The sequence below is a fragment of the Prionailurus bengalensis genome, chromosome B4 (assembly GCF_016509475.1).
Source record: "Prionailurus bengalensis isolate Pbe53 chromosome B4, Fcat_Pben_1.1_paternal_pri, whole genome shotgun sequence".
Classification (NCBI taxonomy): Eukaryota; Metazoa; Chordata; class Mammalia; order Carnivora; family Felidae; genus Prionailurus; species Prionailurus bengalensis.
The window spans coordinates 76558724-76583002 of record NC_057358.1 but is presented as its reverse complement, the minus strand read 5'-3'; the positions used below and the strand labels follow the sequence as shown (position 1 = coordinate 76583002).

General features: G+C 53.0%; 1 protein-coding gene across 1 annotated transcript; it reads right to left on the bottom strand.

Annotated features, from left to right (window-relative positions):
* Positions 1-1451: 1451 nt before the first annotated feature.
* AQP2 (aquaporin 2) lies at positions 1452-6570 on the bottom strand. The gene is made up of 4 exons (XM_043563848.1): positions 6211-6570; positions 3251-3415; positions 2763-2843; positions 1452-2042 (listed from the first exon to the last, which is right to left on the bottom strand). Exons 1-4 carry the CDS (start codon positions 6568-6570, stop codon positions 1833-1835), a joined length of 816 nt encoding a protein of 271 aa, XP_043419783.1. The 3' UTR covers positions 1452-1832.
* Between the last annotated feature and the right edge of the window lie 17709 nt (positions 6571-24279).

Genomic DNA, 24279 nt, shown 5'->3' with positions numbered 1-24279 from the left:
GATGTGGTCACAGTCACACAGATGTTCCTCATACCCAGTCCAGCTCAGAAGGGAGTGGAGGTCAGGAAGGGGCTGGAGACTCTGGTGCACAGTGGGTGCTTGGTGCCCTGTGGGACAGACACAGATAAAAGCCTTGGAAGCATGGAGGCAACAGTGCATGGAAAAGGGGGCTGAAGATGCGACTCTTAGATTAGCTTTGCAGCAGGCTGGAGAGGGAGGGAGAGAATGGATGGACTGAGTGGTGGAAGGAAGAAAATGGGAGAACAGGCAGGGGGTGCTCAGGGTCAGGAGAGGTTAAGAGGCTGGACGGGGAGGGGGCCAGCCCCAAGCCCACCTCCTTCTGCCTGGGGTCCCAGGGCTTTCCTTGGCACTGCCCACCAACTAAAGAAGGTAAAAGAGGCCGAGGATCGGGCCCCTTCTGTATTCTCCCCGCAGGAAGTGGAAATAATGAAATAATCTCAATAATGCGTGCTAATGGTATGAGGAATTACAGTTCACACAGCATCTTTACATGCATCATCTCACTTAATCCCAGTTAATCTCATTTGAGAACCATTGCACTGGCCTGGAAATTTAGAAGCCCAGGCTCTAGACACAGACCCACCTCTGCCTGGACAGGTCATTTCCCTTCCGTGGTCCTGTCAGTGCTAGGCTGCTCTCCCCCCAGTAACTGTCCTATGGTGGAAACTTAAGGGGGGGAAGAGAAGAGAGGTTCCTGGGGAGGAAGAACAGTGCCTGGGGAGGGCGCCTGTGGTCTGGGGCCTGAATGCCTTGCCCAGCCAGCCATCGAGGAGCAAGCGTGCTGGGAGAGAGGGCTCACTTGCGAAACAGTGTCTCCTTTCACCAAGTGTCTGGTTGCAAATCTCCTCTCCCCAAGACAAAGGCCAGGGGCCCACAGAGGGCTTTTGTTTTCTCTGCCACAGGCTAATCTCCGGGGCTGGAGACCCCTGGAGACGGGGGTCTCATGCACGCATGTGGGGGATGTACACACACATACAGGCATGCGCACACATACGCCAGCTTCCTTCTCCGAAGAGGTCTTCCCTCGGGCCATCCTTGGCCACCCAACCCTGCCTTTTTCCAGAGGCCACTTCTAGGGGAGCCATTCTCTGGTTGATATTTCTCTGTCTCTAGCAGTGGATGTTGGCAAATCTTGGGGCCCAGCGCTGCAGCCCAGGGGAATTTTCCACGAGAGGCAGGGTAGGGGTTGGCAACCAGGGCCCTCCCCTCCCTTCAGCCCTCTTACAGTGGCCTCTGGACCTTCCCCTTCCCTTCTCCTGGGGAGCACTCTCTTAGAGCTCCTGCGGGGGATCAGACTGCAGAAGAAGTGGATTTATTGCGGGTGGGGGAGGAAGGGGTCCAGAGGGGAGTGAGAGGTTGCCACCCAGTACACTTGCACCAACACAGGCACAGCCGCTCACACTCAGGAGCGTGCACAACCGTGCACTTGGGGACAGAGAGGCACTCACACTTGCCCACTAGCAAGACCTGACGCGCCATTCCCAGACCCGCCTCCCCAGCAGTACCCGAGTCGGCCCCTCCACAGCCTCCCTTTGCCTGCCGGCCTTCCCTCCCCAAGCGTCCAGCTCCCTGCAAGGGGCCAGAGGGTCGACTGCTCGCTGCCTGCAGCCTGGGGACAGGCGTTGGGGGGGGGGGGGAGGGCTGCCGGGCTCACCGCCACCCCGCAGCCCCGGCAGCGGCTGCTCGGTACCGGGGCCGGCTGCGGACCTGGGGAGAGGAGGGGCGGGGCGGGGCGGGCGGCCCGCAGGCAGTCACTCGGCGCTCCCCCGAGCCGGGGGCGGGGGTGCCTCGGGGCCGGGCGGGCGGCGAGCTCAGGCCTTGCTGCCCCGCGGGAGGCTCTGCGGCGAGTGCAGCTCCACCGACTGCCGCCGCCGCACCTCGCGCTCCTCCCAGTCGGCGTCGGGCTCCAACCCCTTGAGCACGGCCAGGCGCTCCGCCAGGCTCTTGGTAGGCGGGAACAGGACGTAGTTGTAGAGCAGGGAGCCCAGGATGGCGCCCACCAGGGGTCCGATCCAGAAGACCTGGGGTGGGCAGAGAGGACGGTCGGCGCGGGGGACGGTGGGCACGGTGGGGCCGAGCCCCGACTCCGCCGCGCCCTTCAGCCTCGAGACGCGCTCCCCACCCCAACTTCGTGTTGAAAGGTGTGTGTGGTGGTGGTGGTGGGGGGGGGGGGTGTCTCCCGCGCGATTAATGCAGTCACCGGCGGATTGGCTTGGTAATGACAGCAGCAGCTGTTGGGGAGGACGGCTCAGGGGGAGGTTCGAGGTGCGAATTCCAAGCAGACTGTGTGTGCCTCAGTTTCCATGCATGGTAAGAATGCCTACCTCCTAGGGTGGCCGTGAAAACTAGAGCAGTTAGTATTTGCAAAGCACCTAGAACGAGGCCTGGCACATACTAGCCCTAGGTAAGCCTAAATAATAAAAATACACGTGTGTAGCTGGTATCAGTATGACCACTTGTGGAGCTTGCGGTGCCCTGTGCGGAGCTGTTTCACACCTCACTTAAGTAACTTCGCTTAACTCTTCCCAAAAGCCCATGAGGTTAACAACTGCTGCTATCCTCACGTGCAGATGTGGAAACTAAGTCTTGGGCATCACACCGGAGGGAGGAACCCACTGCTCCCCGGGGAGGAGGGGAGGCGTGGGAAGGGTTTACTGAGCTGTGAGCCCACTCTATTCCAGCCCTTGCTGAGATGGGGTTTTTCGGGAAAGGGAGGCAGGGAGGGAGGTTTTGGCCATTACCCAGTGGTCATCAAACTTGCCGGTGACAACAGCAGGAGCCAGGGAGCGGGCGGGATTCATGGAGCAGCCAGTGTAGTAGATCTACAATGGGAGGCAGGGGTCAGAGAAGAAAGTAAAGGGAGAGGATGGGGGTGGTGCGGGGAGTCCTTGCGCCCCTCTGCAGTACTTGGCCTCGGTCGAAAGGGAACCCCCCCCTCGGGATGGGCAATTAGTCCATGTATTTACAGAGCTCTGTATTCATTGGAGGCCAGAGTGAGACCTGTTCCTTTGGGGTGTCTGGGAGTCAAAGCTTCTGAGATGTGGCCACGTGCCCGTCCCTCTGGGGAGTTCTGTGTATCAGTCCCTCTGGGGGGGTCTTTGTGTCTGTCACTTTGGGGGGGGGGGGTTCTGTGTGTCTATCTCCAGAGTGGTCTGTGTGTCTGCTTCTTTGGGGGAAGGTCTATATGTCTGTCCCTCCAGGGAGGCTGGAAGCAGTGGCCATGACCTACCCCAAGGAGGTGGCCCAGGGTCACAGAGAAACCGATGGAGAGGGCAGGCGTGCCCAGGTTGTCTCCGCGACGCTCGTCTGTGGAAGCAAAGATGCAGAGCACCAGCTGCAGGGTCAGGAAAAGCTCCACGGTAACGGCCTGGCCAGCTGTCGTGTTGTTGTTGAGCTGGGGAAAGAGAGGGGGGGAAGGGAGCGCTGAGCAGGCTCCCCACTCTGGCTCCCTCCTCCTGCCCATCTGCAGTCGAGGCTCCAGAGAGGCTTCTGGGCTGGGGCTGGAACACCTGGGCTTATCAGCCACCTTAGCCCAAATGAATGATGGCTTTTTCCTGGACTGTGGCCCAAAGGCAGGGGGATGGATCCCAGGCTGGCTTGTGGTCCCCAGGCCAGAGGTAGAAAACTGACTCCATACCCGTTGGATTTAGGGACTGTGGTCGTGTGCCTGATGTGATAGGCATAGGATGCTGAGGTCTCGAATTTGTTTCCTAAACAACAGGGAAGAGGTTTTGACTGCAGTGGGAAGCTTTAGGGCAGGTAACAGAAGGGCCTTCCTTGCTCTCTAGGCCATTAAGATACTGGTGTAACAAGAGGTCTGTCGTCTTTCTTCCTGCACAGGGCCCCCAGCAAGGGTCTTGGGACTTGGGTCTGGGGATGGTCCTAGGGCGTCCCCTCACCTCGTGAGCCCAGGGTACAGCTCTTTCCTTTAACCTTGCCTGTTCCCCTTGATCTTGCCTGCTTCACACCGCGTTTCAGACCTCAGTTTTGCCCCGTGGATTTGTTTCCTGCACATTCTGTGGAGGGTGGGGTGGGGGCGCTGGTGCCCTATGCTATGATGCCTCCACACCCATGTGGGGAGCCCACGGTCCCAGTAGACCCTGCCTTGGGTAATGAGAGAACTTGGGGCTGAGCAAAGAGGCAATTTCATAACCGGGCCGCACCCAGCACTGGATTTCTCCCTTGGTTTCGTCATCCTGTCCTACACCCTGCCTTAGAGCACTGGGCACTGCACCTGTTGGCACTGTGACAGCTCTTAGCTCCCACGCTCCCTCTCGGGGCCCTGAACCTCCACCCCTGGGCCCTAGCCATTGGGCCGGCCCCCCTTGGGTCTCTAGGGTCTAATCTCAGTCCCCCCTGTGTCGTCCAATGTTAGAGCCTCTAGTGGGGGCCGGCGAAAAGAGCTTCAAAGGCAGATACTTTGGATGCCTGTGACTTGCCATAGGACTCTACTTCCTTCAGCCTCAGTTCATCCTTCTGTCAAATGGGATAACAAAACAGATTCTGGAGGACTGTGCGAGGACTGGAAATGACAAGGGCAGAGCCCCAGCCCCATTCTCACTGTTAAATGGCTTTTCTGAGGGAGAGGTGTGGACGTGGATTTGGTCAGACAGCTCTGTGTCCACTTGTAGGTGCTGACACCAGCTAGTTCTGTGATTTGAGTCACTGAATGCTGAGCCTCAGCTTACTAATTGGGGTAGAGGTATCACAGAATTCATTTTACAGCGTTATACCAAGAGGTGGGTGATATCCGGCCTGGCATAGGAGAGGTTCACATCAGTGATGTCGTCCTGGTGGCTAGCTGGCCTTTCCAGTGACCTCCGAGGACACCTGGAACAGCCTTGGGGGTCATCTAGCTCTCTAGCCTGAGGCCGACCCAGCCCCACTGCTGCCCCATTCCAGCCAGGCAGGGTTCGCCCTAGTTCCTCAAGATGTTAATGCTGAGCAGTGACTTGGGGGATCCTCCCCAGACCTTTTCTCATCCCTGAGCCCCCAGCCTCATCATATTTTCCATTTTGAAGAAGAAAGAAATTCCCCAACTGGGACACCTCTTCCCCTTGCATGAGAAGGGGCCACCTGTGCAAAGGAGGAGGTGGAGGACCCTTTGGAGACATCAGAGCTTTTATCCAGTGGCCCAGGGATAGAGCAGGCCAAGAAAGGCAAGAGATTGAGGCACGAAAGAGGCACTTGCTGCCCTGGCTGGGGATGGGCGGGTGGGTGGGTGCGTGGAGCAACAAGTGTATTGAGGGGACATAGACTATGCCCCCCCCCCCCCACCTGTGGCCTCAGATGCCGGGGCGCTGCACAGACCTAGGAGAGGCAGAGGGCGGGAACGTGGAGGGGGAGGGATTGTGGCTTCCCCCTGAGCTCCCAAAGTGCCTAAGGTGTCCAAATAATGTAATGTAGTCAGCAGTAGTTCATGTAATCAGCAGTTAGTCACGGGCTCTGGGGACCTTCTCCAGGGTCTGGAGAGACCTTGCCCCTTCAGCCTTCCCTTGACTTCTGTACTTTCCCTGGTACTGACAAACTTTTGGCCCACCTTTTCCTTCTCTGAGCCTCAGTTTCCCTGTTTGCTAAACAAGTCTTAGCTGATGGCTCAGTCTGGGTTTGAAGGCTGGCTCTGGCACTCCCCCCTTTCTGAACCTCGGTTTCCACATCTTTAAGCCACAGATGTACGCATCCCTACCTTGCAGGGCTGTTGTGAGGTGTCACCATGTGGCCTGTGAGGAGTACCTGCCGTGAAGCTCACGCACGGTAGATGCCGAAGAAACATCGGGTCCTTCTTCCCTCAAGAAGACCCTTGGGACTAGCGCTCCGAGGTTCCTCCCGGTTCAGAAAGCACAGCCGCTTTGGGACCTCGTCTTCTGCTGAGTTCTAGCCCAGCCCTCACTGTATTGTAGGCATCGAGTCAACAGAAACCCTGATGCTCTCTTCCTCGGTGAGGCTCGGGGCAGAAGGTGCCGGCAGACCCTGCCTGTATCCTGCCTCTGCTCTGAACTTACTCCTCCTTCCACCCTGACTCCCTTATGACACCGGTGTTCCTGGCTCCAGCATCTCTCCCTCCCTCCCTCCATCTCTCTCTCCCCCCACCCAGACCTTCACCCAGATCTGGTCCCTCCCATCTCACCCTGTACGAGGGCCTCCCCAGGGTCTGCCCCTTACGGAAGGGGTGAAGTTCTGGCTACTCACTGCATTAACAGCCAGGTCCCCTCGGATGTCTGGTGGCGTAATCTCATGGAGCAGAGCAGCCCCTGCCACAGCCCCCAGCAGCTGGGCAGCCACGTAGAAGGCAGCTCGGAGAAAGGAGACGTGGCAGCCTACTAGGCAGGCCACAGTCACGGCAGGATTGATGTGAGCCCCACTGACGTGGCCCAGAGCCTGCACCAGGGTGCCGATACCCAGGCCGAAGGCCATGGCGATCTGCAGCACAGAGGGCAGAGCCTTTGGCCAGTTGAGGGCCGAGCCGAGGCCAAAGAAGACGAAGAGGAGTGTGGCCAGGAACTCTGCAAACACCGCCCTGGAGAAGGCTATGGACCGGAGTTCCCACATGCTGTGAGGCCTTCCAGGGGCTGGCCCAGCAGTCGGAGTGGAAGGAAGCTTGTGGAGTGCTCTCTCGAGTGCTTTCCCTCTCTCGCTCACTCTCTTGCTCCCTCAGGGTCTCTGGGGAGGCTGGGCTGTGGGCATTTATAGGGTTCTTCCATCCTGGATTCGGACACGTGAGGTAGAGGTGGAGTTTGGGCCATTACCTTGTCTCTGCTGTGGCTGCCTCCTGCCCCCACTCCCCACCCCTGCCCACCCACATGCCTATCACCCCATCTTGGCCTTCACAGCTGAATGATGTTCCCCATTAATGAGCTCCAGATAAGGACTGACGTCCCCTGGTTTTTTCCGTGTTTGTTCCCTGGTTACCCCAGGGCTGCTGCCCCAGGGCCTCCCCTACCCCCACCGGGTCTGTGAATGGGGATTCTCTCAGGGGCTTGTGCCAAACCCCCCTCCCTCTGACCCAAACTGTTGGTCAAGGCAGGGACAACGCCTCTCCCAAAACTGACCATGAGAGAGGATGTCAGTGCTACCCCTTCTCGTGATTGGGAAGTCCTTCCTGTCGTTAACCTCCAATTATTCCCTCTTGAATGGGATGGAAAACAACTGGTTGGCTTGTGACATGAACCTTCCAAGGCATAAAGGTTTTGTCTCTTCTGTGCTCGCTTTCTTGCAGTCAATTACCCGTAAGGTATTAAGCTTTACCTGCTCCCCGGAACCCCAGCCGAAGAGCAGCTCCCATAGCCTAGAGGCAGGGAGTGGTTTCAGTGGCATTAGGACCCTGGCCCTGGGGACTGGGGTCAACCTGGGGTTGACCGAGGAAGCTTTGGGCTTCCATTCCAGCATCACCCTGCCCCATCTTTGTGATTTACCCTTTCTTGTCCATCTCTGTGAACAAGGGGTAATAAACTTACACGGGGTTGGGGTTTGGATTAAGTGAAATAATGTGAAGTGCTCAGACCTGCCCTGGCCCACGGTAAGCTGTCAGTGAATATCAGGTATTATTCAGAGCATTATTTAGACTCTGAGGAGGAGAACAGGTCTCCCAAAACTCACATGGCAGGGTCCCAGAAGTTATGACAGGTTGTAGGCACCCCCTGGAGCTCAGAGCCACCCAAACCACATGGGCAGGACGTTTCTGTGGGCAGTGAGCTGTGCAGGCTCAGGGAGGCTGCAATGATCGATAAGCGACTCTTCGGCTTCGGTGCCCACTCAACCCAGCATCTGGGCAATGCCACCTCCCACCGTCACTGCTGCTCTGGCCTGGGATCTAGGAGACTTTTAGGTCTGGGCGTCCCCGGGGCCCACTCCCCTACTCTTCCCTAATCCCTCTGGCCCTCCTCCCTCTGCTGGGGACCCAAAGGCAGGGTCAGGCTCAGAGTGCTGTTAGGAAGACTGGCTCCAGACCCTGCTCTACCTCCTGTCCAGAGGGTCCCCAGGCAGGTCACAGTCCCAGGAACAGAAGTCTGGGAGGGATTGGAGATGTAGGCTGGAGCCCCTTAGATGGACCATGCACCCCTTCTGGTCTCTCCTCTTTGGTCGAGGTGTTTATGATCTTGAGGGACAGAGAGAAGGAGTGGCCTGATGACCCTTGATTCTGGGCAGGACCTCCCCTCATCTAATCAAATGATAATCTCTTCCCTCCCCATAAATGCAGAAGAGGTGCATTTCTCTCTGTAAACCCATTAATTCCCAACCAAATTTGTGTATGTGTGGGTATACACACGTGTGTGTTTATATGTGTGTGTATGCATATCCATGTATATATGTACACGTGTGTAGGTGTGTGTATGTATTTATGTGTGCGTGTATGTATGCATGTACGTGTGTACATGTATGTAGGTATTGTGTGTATGTGTGTGTGTGTGTGCATGTGTGGCCATTCAGTCACAGTCATAAAGTTGGAACCCAGTAGGATCGTAGAGGTCATCTAGCCTATGGATCTCACTTTACACATTAGAACCTGAAGTCCAGAGAGACTGAGACTTGCTCCCGTTCTGGTCTGGGCCCAAGACTGGGCGCCAACCACGACTGGGCTACTTGTGCAGTGCATTCCTTGTGAGCTGGGGAGGAGGATGGTGTTCCTGTCAAAGCCGGTGGGGCGGGGGGGGGCGGTTCAAGCTGTGGTTCCTGGTGGGCAGCAGACCTCCCCCAGGGGAGGGCTGCATTTTGTCTACAGTGACCACCACTCCGTGTCTTATGAGCTCCAAGGTGCCATCAGCTGTCTGATGCACCACTAATGAGTATTAGAGAAACGCTTTCTTGGAAATGAATTGTGGTGATGCTTTGCCCAATAATGTGTCTGTATTAACACCACTTATCTAGCACTTATAGATGGTTGGAATGGGAAGGTTTATGTTCTGTGTATTTTGCCACAGTTAAAAATAATTTTCAAAAGCAGTGAAGGAAGGGGTCCCAGGCTGGCTCAGTCGATTGAGCATCTGACTTCGGCTCGGATCATGATCTTGCAGTTTGTGAGTTCGAGCCCCGTGTTGGGCTCGCTGCTGTCAGCTCAGAGCTCATTTCATATCCTCTGTCCCCCCCCCCCCCGCCCCTCCCCTGCTTGCGCTGTCTATCAAAAAGATAAATAAACTTTAAAAAATATTTAAAAAAAAAAGCAGTGAGGGAAACTGCCCCCCCCCCCAAATGCTTTCTTACCAATTTTTGTTTTGTATATAATGAAGTCTTTCAGATTTATTTAGATATCAGGTGTTTTTTTTTTTTAAGTCAAAATCACTCTTATGCATGTATCAAAAAGGAAATGAGAGGTGAAACAAGTTGGCTGAAACAGTCCCCAAATGTCTTCACATTCAGAGTCCAACTTTCCTAAATTTCTTTTTGATTTTTTTTTTTAAAGTAGGCTTCATGCCCAGCACGGAGCCCAATGTGGGGCTTGAACTCATGACCCTGAGATCAAGACCTGAGCTGAGGGGCGCCTGGGTGGCTTAGCTGGTTAGGCATCCGACTTTGGCTCAGGTCATGCTCTTGCAGTTTATGAGTTCAAGCCTCGTGTCCAGCTCTGTGCTGACAGCTCAGAGCCTGGAGTCTGCTTCTGTGTCTCCCTCTTTTTGCCCCTCCCCCACTCACACTCTGTGTGTGTGTGTGTGTGTGTGTGTGTCAAAAATAAATAAATAAGATAAACAGTAAAAAAATTTTATTAAAAAAATAAAGACCTGAACTGAGATCAAGAGTCAGACACTTAAAAAAAAAAAAAAATTAAAAAAGGGGCGCCTGGGTGGCGCAGTCGGTTAAGCGTCCGACTTCAGCCAGGTCACGATCTCGCGGTTCGTGAGTTCGAGCCCCGCGTCGGGCTCTGGGCTGATGGCTCAGAGCCTGGAGCCTGTTTCCGATTCTGTGTCTCCCTCTCTCTCTGCCCCTCCCCCGTTCATGCTCTGTCTCTCTCTGTCCCAAAAATAAATAAACGTTGAAAAAAAAAAAAAAAAGAGTCAGACACTTAACCTCCTGAGCCACCCAGGTGCTCCCCTAAATTTCTTTTTTGATTCAGAGTCCTTGATGTTTTCCTACACAACACCCTCTGTGCTATCAGGAGGACAGTGATGTACCATTTCTTACCAGACTGTCCACTACTGTGTCCAGAATTTCTTCCCAAGCTCCAGACACTCCTTCCGGCCCCTTTGTCCAGGCCTTTTCTTGTTTCACAGGTGACTGGCAATCACTTGGCCCTCGTCTCAGTGATCAAACATAACACAGTTACATCTACCCCTGGGACTCTTCCTTTCCCGAGCCCCCTGAGACACCTGGCTGTTGTTTTGCAAGAAAATACGGAATGGTGGTCATCTTTGAGTAATAACCACTTGCCTCGCTGATGTCGAATTCTTGCTGTGCTCTTCTGTTTCCATGGCTGACTGTATACACAATAACTCTGTTTAACTGCTAAACCACAGTGTAACCTTGCTTTCCCCAGTTTTACTGAGAATTAATTGACCCACATCACTGTAGAAGTTTAAAGTGCACAGCTTGATGGTCTGATTGATGCATATTGTGAAATGATTACCACAATAGGTTCAGCCAATATCCACCTTCTCGTATAGGTACAGTAAAGAGAAACAGAAGGAGGAAAAGTATTTCCTTGTAACGAGAACTCCCAGGATTTACACTCAACAACTCTCCTATGTACCGTGCGGCAGTGCCGGCCGTAGTCATCACGTTGTGCCTTCCGTCCTACTTATAACTGGGAGTTTGTGCCTTTGACCACCTCCCTCCGGCTCCTCCCCCGCCCCTGCTCCTCCACCACTGGGAACCACAACTCTGATCTCTTTTTCTATGAGTTTTGTGGGGTTTTTTTTGTAGATTCCGCATATAAGTGAGATCATACAATATTTGCCTTTCTCTGACTTATTTCACTTAACATAATGTCTTCAACTGAGATCCATGTTGTCGCGAATGGCAGGATTTCCTCATTTTTATGGCTGAATAATATTCCATTGTGTGTATGTGTATATATATGAGTGTGTGTATTTGTATGTGTATATATAGGTATGTATGTATGTGCGTGTGTGCGTGTGTGTGTGTGTGTGTGTATCTATATATCAGCCTTGTTTATCCATTCATCCACTGATGGACACTTCGGTTGTTTCCATGTCTTGGCTATTGTGAATCATGCTGCAGTGAACATGAAGGTACATATCTTTATGAGTTAGGGGTTTTGTTTCCTTTGGATATATTCCCAGAAGTAGAACTGCTGGATCATATGGTGGTTTTACTTCTAATGTTTTGAAGATCCTTCAAACTATTTTCCATAGCGGCTGTAGAACGTAATCTTTTAAAGACATTTTAAGTTTTTAGGAATGAGAAGGCACGAGACTCACCTGAGCAATTTAATTATTTTTTATTTTTTAATGTTTACTTATTTTTGATACAGGGTGGGGAAGGTCAGAGAGAGAGGAAGACACAGGATCCAAAGCACCTCCAAGCTCTGAGCTGTCAGCACAAAGCCCAATGCAGGGCTCAAACTCGAACCATGAGATCATGACCTGGGCTGATCACCTGAGCAATTTAAATATGCATAAGTAGTGCCAGCCATTCCCAGCTGCTGTAAGACACCACAACTGTAAGAGGCGTTAAAATGAGCATAAAAGTTACACCTTGGAAGTGACGAAATGCAGCAGTTGTAATATTAAATATTAGTGCTCATTCTGTTGTGCGCTGCTCTAAACATTCCTGTAAGTGTTAACTCTCTTAACCCTGACAGCAATCCTAGGAGCTAAATGTGATCATCCCAGTTTTTAGAGATGAGGACAATGAGGCAGAGAGGTTAAATGATTTTCCTGAGGTCACACAGCTAGTAAGGGTGGACGCAGAGTTAGAACCCCAGGGGTCTGGCTTCAAAAGGACCTTTTTGATTGTGAAAGTGAACCCCTACCTCACCTTCTGAACCCATCAAGATGGGAAGGAGGTGAAAAAGAAGTCTAAAGGACTCTGGGTGATAAAGAAACAAGGATTTGTGTATCATCTGCTGGTGGCTTGAAGGAGGGGCTGAGAGCCTGGGAAGGCGGAGGTGGGGAGAGGGGGCCTGTGGGGAGCAGGGCCTGTGAGGAGGCGCCATGTGGAGCACAGGGACAGAATTCAGGACTGGTGCTGTCTGACAGCTGACATAAGGTGTGTTTCCTGCTCTGTGCCTTCCATTCCCCCCACAAGGTCTGTAAAAGTGGGTCACGCTTCCGAGCCTGTGAGGCTAGACCTTCAGGGAATGAGGGAGGAGGGACAGGGCAGGTCCATGGTCAGCTGGAGTGGGGCAGAGTGAAGAGAGCAGCCCCAGGGGCAGTGGCAGGAGAGGTGGGAGACTGGGGCTCAACCCCTCAGGAGGCCTGGGGAGTATTGTGGGGCATCAGGTCTGTGCAGTTCTGGGACAGAGGGTGAGCCATTGGATTTCCATGTAGGGCTGCGGATAAAATATACAATGCCTGAGTATGGTGAATTTCAGGTAAGTAACAAATACATTTTTAGCATAAGTATATTCCCAGGCAATATTTAGGACATACTCATACTCAAAAGTTATTCGTTAATTTATAATTGAAATTTAACTGGGTGTCCTATATTTTTATTTGCTAAATCTGGCAACCCTATTCTTTTTTTTTTTTTTAAGTTTATTTATGTATTTTGAGAGAGAGTTGAGAGAGAGAAGGGGAGGGACAGAGAGAATCCCAAGCAGGCTCTGCACTGTCAGCCCAGAGCCTGTGCTCGAACGCACGAACCGTGAGATCATGACCTGAGCTGAAATCAAAAGTCAGGTGCTTAACCTACTGAGCCACCCAGGTGTCCCTGCAACCCTAGTCTATTTGATTTTTTTTAAATGTTTATTTATTTATTTGTGAGAGAGAGAGGTAGGGAGACAGTGAACAGGGGAGGGGTAGAGAGAGAGGGGACAGAGGATCGGAAGCGAGCTCTGCACTGACAGCAGAGAGCCCGATGCGGGGCTCAAACCCACAAGCCATGAGATCATGACCTGAGCCAAAGTCTGACGCTTAACCGACTGAGCCACCCAGGTGCCCCAACCCTATTCTATTTGAAAGCAAAGGGGGAACCCAGAGGACTGAAGGCCCAAGGACAGCTGGGTTTCAGACTAAGCCTTTACAAGGAATTTGGGGGAGGAGTCATACTAGCCCCATTTTTATACAGTAAGACACTGAGTCCCAGAGACGTTGTAAAAGTTGCCTGAACTCATATGGCTGGTAAGTAGAGGAAATGAGCTATGGATACAGGTCTGTCAGATTCAGAAATTCAGGTTTTTGTCCCATTGATCAGCTGACTCTGTCCTCCAAACCCCACCTCCAAGGTCAGACAGTCCTGATTGCCAAGGCCCCCAGGGGAAGGGGGGTGGGCAGGGAAGATTGCAGGTCCCGGCTCCTGGGGAGATGCAAAGACAGCTTCCCCCTGTCGTCTGTCTCCTTCCGTGGGTTGGGGCATGGGGATAAGGAAGACGGGATCTCACCTAGCCTCCCAGAGCCCCCCACTGCCCACAGGACAAGGCAGGACCTTGGGCTTGACACGTCCTCCTTCCACACTCCTTCCTTTTGGGCCCTGATGAGTGTTGTTCCCTCAGCCAGGAACAAGTGCCACCGCTGTTTTCTCACCATAACTCTTCCTCAAACTCCAGGCCGGGGACTTGCCAGCCTTTTTGACTGAGGCCTGCGGGAAGACACCCAATATCCTAACCCATAGACATTAGCTCAATAGGTCGATGGATATGTAGATGTAGATATGGTTATAGATAAGTAAAACTAGCATTTCCTAAACAGCATTTCCTAACTGTGAGGTTAGGAACATTTTTTTTTTTTTTTTTAGTTTCTTTCTTTCTTTTTTTTTTTTTTTAATTTTTTTTTCAACGTTTATTTATTTTTGGGACAGAGAGAGACAGAGCATGAACGGGGGAGGGGCAGAGAGAGAGGGAGACACAGAATCGGAAACAGGCTCCAGGCCCCAAGCCATCAGCCCAGAGCCTGACGCGGGGCTCGAACTCACGGACCGCGAGATCGTGACCTGGCTGAAGTCGGACGCTTAACCGACTGCGCCACCCAGGCGCCCCTAGTTTATTTATTTCGAGGGAGAAAGCGAGCAGGGGAGGGGCAGAGAGAGAGGTGGAGAGAGAATCCCAAGAAGGCTCCACCCTGTCAGGGCAGAGCCTGACGTGGGGCCCAGTCTCACTAACCGTGAGATCGTGACCTGAGCCAAAACCAAGAATTGGACGCTCAACTGACTGAGCCACCCAGGCGTCCCCTAACTGTGAGGTTCTAAACTCCTCTCTTCTATTTCACTAAAAAGCCAATTTAGGTCACAACTACTGAATTGATTTCATGACCCACTCATGGGTTGCCCCCCATAGTTTGAAAAATACTGCTTTTGATCCTGACTCAAAAATCACTTTCTCGTTGGGGAGGCTTCCTATAGCCCCAGGAGCACACACTCCTAGGACCACCCACCCAGTGGTGTGCCCTGCCCTTTTGTATCAATCAGAGGCTCATAATGATCTGCTCAGTGTCTGCCTCCTCCTCTAGACTGTGAGTTCCCAGACCATATCTGGGTTTGCTCTCTGTTGTGCCCTCAGCGGCTAGGGCAAGGTCTGGCACGTTGTAGGTGTTCAGTTAATGCTCATCCAGTGAATAAATGAGCAAAACCATCAGTTCTTGTCCCTCCAAGCCCCCTTGAAGCCTGTCTTGCACCTTCTCTGTTGCAGCCGCATAGCGTTCTTCAGGGACCTGATTCAGGAGAGAGCTCAGAGCTTGGGTAGAGAGAGTGAGTGTGTGCATTTGTGTCCGGTGGGGTGAGGAAAGGTCAGGAACAAGTTTGTCTTCATTTGAAAAGGATCAGGTGTGCGTAAGGGGCTGGGGGCAGGGGGGCCTCCCTAATAACCCTGCCTTGTGAAGTAGTGAGTTCCCAGTTGCTTGGGGTCCAACAAAGACCGAGCAAACACCGGGGAAGCTGAGGCAGGAGTTTCTGAATGAAGGGGGAGGGTTGGAGAAGCTGACTGATGGGGTCCCATACAGCTCTGCCACCTGGAGAAGCCCAGGGCAGCCTCCTTTACAGGCGGAGCAGCTGGGAGCCACTGTGGGTTGTAGCAGAGGGGAAACCACCTGGGAGGGGGAGGCTGGAGGCTGGAGGCCTCAAAGGGTGCCTCGGTGGCCCCACAGCTCCCTGGGTTTCACCCACCCCAGGAAGCCCCTCCCACAGGGCTCGAGGGCAGAGTGGGACAGTATCTGCCAGCTGGCCAGGAGAGCTGGTATCTTTGCCCTACAGGGAGAGCGAGGGGCTGCAGATGCCAGGTCGTGCCCGGGTCATTACCAGAGAAGGGGGTGGCAACGAGCGGGAAGGGTGGCGGGCAGCGCCCCACGACCTTGTTCGTAAAGGTCACCCAAACCTGTTTGACTCCCCACTCAGAACAGCTGCAGCTAAACCACCCTGGCTCCCGGGTGCCTGCCTCCAGCATCCGTGGGCTCCAGCGATCAGGTGACTTGTGGGACCCTGTTGAGATTCTGTGCAGGGGCCCTCTCCTCCCCACGTGGTGTCACGCCTACCTTCCTCCCACCCTGGCGCTACACCCCTTCTTGTCCTTCCGTCGGCCTCTGCCAGCGTCACACTCTCCTGGAGACCTGCCCTGCTCGTCCACTGTGCGAGGTGCTAGGCTCACACTCCTCTCCACCTGTCATCTCAACTATGTGGTGAAGTGGGTACCCGTCCCATTTTAAGGATGAGGGGAAGGGAGGCTCAAGGACATTCAGCTGGCTACCACCTCCTCTGTCCCTACTCCACAGCCCCCTGCCTCACCTCTATGACGGCACAGACCATGCTGTCCGGGCTGAGTGGCTAAGCTCGGAGGGCAGGAACCGGATCAAAGTGACCTTTGTAGTCCCAATGCTTAGCAGGTGATTGGCATGTAGTAGACACTCCAAAGAATGTTTGTAGAATGTTCTGTTTACCCAAGGTCAAAACAGCTAGGAAGTAGCTAAGTCAGATCTTCCTGGATCCCAACCCAGCCCCACACCCTTCACCTTCCTCCAAGAAGCCTTCCTTGACTTAATCAAGGCCGCCTCCCTCTCCCCACGCCCCAGAACTCCGGGTGTTTGGTATGTTCCTATCCCCCCTCTCCCCTACGCTCCCTGAAGGCAGGGTCCTGGGACAGCATCTCAGCCTGGCTCTGATGCCCCCAGCTTTGCCCCCAGAACCTAAAAGGAATGCTGTGAATGTAGGACACCCAGGCCTGGGTGGAGGGCCCAGGAGAGCCTCTAACTCAGCCAAACTATGTCTTCCACCTGTGGCCTCAGTCACCGCCTCATGACCCCTGTTCATCCAACCACAGTTCCGCCTGGTACTGGGCCTGCCAGCTTCTCACGAGCACGAGCCCAGGCCTTGGTATTCTCTGGGGGTGGGTCCAGGTGGGGCAGCTAATGCTCTGCTCATTTTGCTGCAATTCAATATTAGCCTCCAATTGTCACGCTTGGCTGCCATCCTTCCCTCCTCCCTCCAGCCTCTGCTGGTGGAAGGGAGGGCTGAGGATTCCCTATAGCACCTCTCAGGGCCCCTTGGGAGTCCCTCGGGCTGACCGCACCCCCGGGCATGCTCCGAGCTGAGCTCTGGCCTCAGGATGGAGGGACCTCTGTCCCCACCAAGGGAGCAAGGCAAGGCCTGGATGTCCAGTGGCCTGGATCCCGATTCTACCTCTGAGGCTGCCTGGCTATGGGATTCAAAGCCACACAGGCTCTCCTAGCTTCCAGGTGAACAAATGTAAAAGTGCCCGCACATGGTGAGTGTTCAAAAACAGGAGTGGAGGCTTCCCCCAAGGACTCAGGGCCCATGGCTCCAGGAAATCCTTTCCTGATCTGACCACCTACCTTCTGGCTGCAATGTTGGTCCATTCTCTCTGGTTCTAGCTGATGAATGTCTGTTTCCTTGGGATCTTAGGGCACTTGAAGCAGTTCATTGTATTTATTTATTCATGCAACAAGTAGTTATTGAGCCCCAGCCGTGCGCCAACCACTGTTTTAGGCTTGAGCTACATCAGGCAACAAAACTGACAAAGATCCCTGGGCTGGCCGGGCCGCCTGCATGGGGCAGTTTCTCAGTCTAAGGGGCACTTTCCTCGATGGACTTTCCCAGCCTGCTCTCCTCCACTTTGAACGACCTGAATGAGAGGAGATGAAAAGAAACTGAAAATATTGGAAAAGAACAGGGTTTACTTTCAGATGTCACCTTTGCCCCTGTCATGCCGCACAACTGGATTTTAAGTGAGGTCACACGAGTGCGAGGCTAAGGGTGTCCTGTTCCTTACGAAGTTAAACACAGAGTCACTGCATGACCCCGCAATTCCACCGCTAGGTATATATCCCAAAGAGTTGAAATCAGACATTCAAACGAAAACTTGTACACACATGTTCGTAGCAACTCTATTCACGATAGCTGAAAGGTGGAAACAGCCCAAATATCCCTCCACAAACGAATGGAGAAACAAAATGCAGTCTATGTATACAATGGAATATGATTCGGTCGTAACAAGGAATGAGGTGCTGGTACCTGCTACAATGTGAATGAACCTTTTCAATTATGGCTGAGTGAGAAAAGCCAAACACGAAAAGCCACAAACTGGTGAGTCCGCTGATACGAAATGTCCAGAATAGGCAAATCCATAGAGGCATAAAGTAGATGAGTGGTTGCCAGGGGCCAGGGGGAAGAGGGGCAGGGGGAGTGACTGCTTAATGAGTGCAAGGTTTCCTTTTGAACTGATGAAATATTCTGAAACTAGATAGCAGTGGTGGTTGCACAACATTGTGAACTTACCAACAATACTGAATTGCACACTTGGAGATGGATGAAGTAGTGAATTTTGCATTATGTTATTTCACAAGCAAAAAAAACAAAAGCGTATGCTATGCAGGACTTCCGGGTCCCTGTATTGCCTCTCCTTTCCCCCGGGGCCTTTGCACATGCTGGTCCTGCTACCTGGGATGCACATCCCTCCTGTCTCCTTTTATTTTTATTTTATTTATTAAAAACTTTTTTTAATGTTTATTTGGTTTTGAGAGAGAGAGAGAGAGAGAGAGAGAGTGGGAGAGGTGCAGAGAGAGAGAGGGAGACGCAGAATCTGAAGCAGGTTCCAGGCTCTGAGCCGTCAGCACAGAGCCCGTCGCGGGGCTTGGACTCATGGACCGCGAGATCGTGACCTGAGCCGAAGTCAGCCGTTTAACCGACTGAGCCACCCGGGTGCCCCAATTTTTTTTTTCAGTTTATTTATTTTGAGAGTGAAAGAAAGGGAGAGAGCCCAAGCTGGGGAGAGGCAGACACGGTGAGAGAATCCCAAGCAGACACTGCACAGTCAGCACGGAACCTGACGCTGGGCTAGAACTCACGAATTGTGACATGGTGACCTGAGTCCAAATCAAGAGTCGGATGCTTAACGGACTGAGACACCAGGTGCCCTGCTCCTGTCTTCTTTTAAATTTTTTTTTTAACGTTTATTTATTTTTGAGACAGAGCATGAACAGGGGAGGGTCAGAGAGAGGGGGAGACACAGAATCTGAAACAGGCTCCAGGCTCTGAGCTGTCAGCACAGAGCCCGACACGGGGCTCGAACTCACGGACCACGAGATCATGACCTGAGCCGAAGTCAGCCGCTTAACCGACTGAGCCACCCAGGCGCCCCGCTCCTGTCTTCTTTTAGTTCATCCTTCAGGTCTCAGGGGAACCGTGACTTCCTCAGAGAGAATCAAGCCCCCATTACGTGCTTGACCACCACGTGCCTTCCTGGTGGAGCGCTCGTCTTGGTCGTAATAATGAGGTTTATAGGATGAATGTCTCTTCCACTAAACTGTCAGCTCCTGGAGAGAAAGGAGGACCTGTGTATTTTTTGCTCCCTGAGGTATCCCTGGGGCTTAGCTCAGTGCCTGGCATGTTGGAAGTGGTCAATAAATGTTTACTGAATGAATAAATTCGTACGTGTCCCTAAGGGAATTCTAATAGAGCCACTACCCCCGGCAGCCCCACCTCAGATGGTCTCCCCGTACTGCCACTGAGGCCATTGAGCCTTCAGAGCCACCACACCTCATCCAGGTGACACTGATAGTCAGGATGAGACCAGCAGAAACCAGACACGGCAAGGGAGGCAGAGTGGCCAAACTCCCAGGTGGCTTAGGAGGTAAGACAGGGTTGGTCAATAAGGGTGAAGTTCAGGTCAGTCATTGGTATTGGGATGAAAGGAGTCAGGTGGCAAAGCGGGGCATCTGTCGGAGTTGGATGTGTGAACGTGAGGCCATCAGTGCTGCCCAGGATGGGCTTGTTGAACACATAGCTGAAAGGATCACACACCAAGAGATTGCAGGTAAGTCCTGGACACATAACGGCATAATGATGGGTTCTGGGCACGTTAGAGAAGAGCCTCCAGGGGCCTTGGTGGGTGGTGGGATATGGGGTGGAGGAACGGGTGAGTTCAGAGTAACTCCAGATGTGTAGTTGAGCCCTGCTGCCTTTTACCAATGGGGAGCACTGGAGGAGGAGCAGGTTGGGGGATAAATGATGGGATGCGTTCTGATGTTCTCATGTTGGGGTACTTCTGGGACGGGTAGGAGAAGGTTCTGGGGAGTTGCAGAAGCTGGAGGCGATGGGTAGGAGTGAATGGGAGGGAGGGGGAGTTTCAATGCTCACAGAGGAGCTGGGAAGAATGTGCAGTTGGAGAGAGGGATGAGGGAGGGGATGACGGATGGTGCTCCCTGCCCCAGGAGGAGGGAGGAGCTGGGGTCCAGCCCCCAGGCTGGTTCTTGTCAGGAGGAGGGAAACGTGTGTTTCAGAAGGAAGAAAGCAGGGTATGGGTGATGTTGCAACATGAAGGTGCGTGGCAAGAACTTGAGGGAATTCCCATCTTAGCGCTTCTGCTTTCTTCGGGAATGAAGAGGAAGGTCAGCTGCTCAGAGGAGCTGGGAAAGGTGGGGGCCAGAGGGCACTGGAGAGGCCCAGAAAGAGCTGCAGCGAGAGAGGGCAGAGAGAGGACCCGTGGGGAGCCCTGGAAAGGGCCCATCTGAAGTAAGGCCGCCTCGCCATGGTGGCTTGCTGCTCTCCAGGTGGATGAGGCAGCCCAAAGGCTGGAGGCCAGGAAGACAGCCAGGTGGGTCCCCTGGGCAGCGGCTCAGGGGGTGGAGACATTGTGAGGCCAGAGGGTCTTGGGTCGAGGGGAGAAGGTACAGGCAAGATGTAGGTCTAGGTGAGCAGGACTCCGGGACAGGAGGCAGGAATGAGGAGTCAGAATCAGAAGCACAGAGGGATGTGGCCAATGAACCAAGTGTTTAATCTAAGCTTTGAGAAGTGCAGGCATTTTAGGAATGACAAACTCCAGGCTGTGGCTATGGGAGGGACTGACTCAGGTGGAGGTGGGGAGGCGTTTGGGCAGAACAGATGAGGACCTTCCTCGCACAGGAGGAGAGCTGGGCTTCCGGCAGGTGGATGGGAGGTTTAAGAACAAAGCTGAGGTTGGGGCGCCTGGGTGGCTTGGTCGGTTAAGCGTCTGACTTCGGCTCAGGTCATGATCTCACGGTCCGTGAGTTTGAGCCCCACGTCGGGCTCTGTGCTGACAGCTCAGAGCCTGGAGCCTGTTTCAGATTCTGTGTCTCCCTCTCTCTCTGACCCTCCCCCGTTCATGCTCTGTCTCTCTCTGTCTCAAAAATAAATAAACGTTTAAAAAAAAATTTGAAAAAAAAAAAAAAAAAAGAACAAAGCTGAGGAAATAGGAAGGCTTATCAACGGATTCTGGAAGACTAGGTGGGAGAGAGAGAAGAGAAGCAGAGAGAGGGACAAGAGCAGGGAAAAGCTGGATGGCCACACAGACTCAGCTCAGATGGCGAAAGCTGGATACGAGGCTTCCAGAACAAGCCCCTCTGCAGGGGAGAAGCAGGCCTCTCAGGAGGGGTCAGCCACAGCTGGGGTTGTGTTTCTGAGGAACCCAGCCCCCCTTCTCTGGCCCCATGGATGCTCTCTTCGTTCAGGCCTTCGGCATCTTTTGCTCTGATCCCCTGAACAATCAATGGATCCAGCCCCTGACCCCAGAGACCTCTCTTTCCAGGCCCATCTATTCCCCAGCGCAGCATTGACCCCATCTATTCCCCCACAACATCGGCTCCCTCAGAACCCTTCCCAGCCTGCACTCCCCTCCCTCTACAGGATAAACTCCACCCCCCCCCCACCCCCCCCCCCCCCCCCCCCCCCCCGGTGTTTCCCCAGAATCGTCTGACACCACCCAGGCTGAGCCTGGGACGACCTGCACTTCCCTGAACAGTCTCTGTTCTCGCCTCCAGGCTGTGCGTGGTAGCTCCCTCCTGAAAGGCCTTCCCCACCCTCCTGGCTGGCTCCCGGCCTTTTCTTCCTCCAAGGAGCTTTTCCTAATCATCCAAGACTGTCCCTTCTAGGTGTTCCTAGAGTATTCTGGGCCTTCCTTATCACAGAGCTGTCACGACACTGTGATGTCTCTGAGCTGGCCTGCCTTCCCCGCTATGGATGGTGCAAGAGCGGGGTCTTGGGTCTCTGACACTGGGCCTATGGCCGTGCCCAGTGTAGAAGCTCAACAAGAAATGTTTTGAATCAATGGGCGAGTTGGTTGAATTGGACCGGGCTGGGCTGCTGGCGGTCTAATTAGTTCAGAGGACGAGTATCCTATTTCCGATGACCTTCCTGGACAGTTGTTCTGGGGGAGAAAGACAAAGTGTCAGGGTGGATCGGAATTGCCGGGAGGGCTTTAACACTACAAATGTCAACCTCTCCGGAGGCTGGAGGTCGTATGGTCCGAATTATGTAGGGGTGAGAACGGGGAGGGGTGGCACCTACCCATTGAGAAAGCTCCCTAGGTGATGCTGACCTTTCACACCTCCCAGCGCCCCCCCCCCCAAAAAAAACTGCTATTCATGGCTCAGTTCTAGGCCATCTTCAAGGTGATAACAACCATCCCTGGGGCTCAAACCAAGATGTGCTGAATTCTGAAACCGATGCCCTCGCCACAACCACCGCTGCCACTGACCCCTGAGGATTTCTGGTTACTTCATTCCTCTAGGGGTGACTCCTAGGGTTCCTGCATCCCTTCATACTGCCCAGAATACTGCGTGGAGGCCGTCCAAGTCACAATGACACCCCACAACACCTCGTTCCATAGAGCTCTGCCCCTCCTTCTTGTACATCATATCTTTGCCAAGAAGCTCTCTTTGACCACATCGTACTCCTCCCGACTCTCTGCAGAGAGCTCTTGGGGGGTATACAAAGTGGAGTGGGGCCCCAGAGCCTGAGCTCTGGGAAGCGGGGACCGGAGGAGGAGGCAGTCCCTGAAGGAGGTGGCAAGTCCTGTTCCTGAAAAGAACACTGGAATTCTCTCCCCAGGCTGGCGCAGACGGCCTGGAGCCGCAGAAGGCGATTATCACAGTGCTCCAGGGATTCGAGTTCTATCAGCCCCTTCCAACTAGTCCTCTGGAGCAACATGAGCCCTGGGCCCCTGAGGGCCCGCTGTGGGCACAGAGTGGGGGTGGGGGTTGAGGCCACCCTGAGGAGGAGGTCCTCACTTCACAACTCTGCAGTCAATTCCAGTGGGAGCTGGGCAACCCCCAGTCCTTTGGCTCATGAGAGCTGGAAGGAAAGTTAGTGGTCGTTTGTCTCGTCGATAGTTCCCGGGCTCAGGGCGGCACGAAGGCTGGGATGGGGGTTCTCAGGCTACTCACTACAATTCATCAGGTGCACCAGGCTTTGAAGATTTCCCTGACGTGAAGGAAGCTGCAGTCAAGTAACTCAGCCTTAAAGAGCCTCTGCTTTTTCCTGGAATTCTGTCGACCTGGGGTGGCACCGCTTGCTATCTGGTACAGATCTGAGTTGGCTCCATACATTGCCCATTAACAGAAAACAAGGAAACAAATTAATCATTACTCACATGCGGTGTGCTCAGTCAGCAACATTTTTCAAAAGGTGAAGTCCGTGGCACCAGTCGGGGGTAGGAATAAATAACAGAGGGTGTCTTTGGTGGTGAAAAGATACATATTATTATTCACTCCAGCCCTGCAGAGGATGCAGCTGAGGTCCAGAGGGGGAAAGAGATTTTCCAAGGTTGCACAGCAGGTAATTATCAAATTTGAATGCAAGTTTCTGAGTCCTAGACCAGAGCACTTTGCACCAGACCACCTGCCCTCTCCATCCTCCCAGAGACCACAGAGACTAACCCCCTCCCCCCCCCCCCCCCCCCCCCCCCGCCAATACACATGATTTACTCCATTTTACATTTGTGGGCCCCTATTCCTTATGAGAGTCAGTCTTTCTAACACCTTCTTCAGAGTCTTTGACTAATCTATTTGTTCAAGCATGGTGCCCATAGTCAGCTATATTGTGTCGCATATGTAGAAGTGGCTAAAGCAGTAAATCTTAAAATTCTCACCACAAGAAACAAATTGGTTGGTATGGTGATGGATAGTAACTAGACTTACTGCGATCATTTCACAGTGTATACGACTCTTGAAGCATTATGTCGTACGCCTAAAACTAATATAATGTTGGATCACAATTATACCTCAATAAAAAAAAAAGACTGGGGCGCCTGGGTGGCGCAGTCGGTTAAGCGTCCGACTTCAGCCAGGTCACGATCTCGCGGTCCATGAGTTCGAGCCCCGCGTCGGGCTCTGGGCTGATGGCTCAGAGCCTGGAGCCTGTTTCCGATTCTGTGTCTCCCTCTCTCTCTGCACCTCCCCCATTCATGCTCTGTCTCTCTCTGTCCCAAAAATAAAATAAAACGTTGAAAAAAAATTAAAAAAAAAAAAGACTGCCAAGAAAATCCATACTATGGATGGACCTTGAGGATAATATGCTTAGTAAAAATAAGTCAGAAAAAGACAAATACTGTATGATTTCACTTATATGTGCAATCTAAGAAACAAAACAAAATTCATAGACGCAGGAAATAGATTGGCTGCTGTGGGGAGGGAGTTGGGGGTTGGGTGAAGTGGGTAAAGGGGGTCAAGAGGTACCAACTTCCAGTTATAAAATAGGTAAGTCATGGGGCATCATGTACAGCATGGTGACTACAGTCAATACTATTGTATTATGTACTTGAAAGTTGCTAGGAGAGTAAATCTTAAAAGTTCTCATTACGAGACAAAAACACCTGTCAGTTGGTATGGTGATAGAAGGTAACTAGATTGGTGATCATTTCAGTATATATATATATGTATGTACGTATATGTATATCTATATATCTATATA

Excerpts from the sequence above, each read along its gene's own strand:
- AQP2 (XM_043563848.1), bottom strand. The coding sequence starts at position 6,570 with ATGTGGGAACTCCGGTCCATAGCCTTCTCCAGGGCGGTGTTTGCAGAG. Across the intron at positions 2,844-3,250 it reads CCCTGGGCCACCTCCTTGGG|ATCTACTACACTGGCTGCTC; the intron begins GTAGGTCATGGC and ends CTCCCATTGTAG. Across the intron at positions 2,043-2,762 it reads GCAAGTTTGATGACCACTGG|GTCTTCTGGATCGGACCCCT; the intron begins GTAATGGCCAAA and ends TGCCCACCCCAG.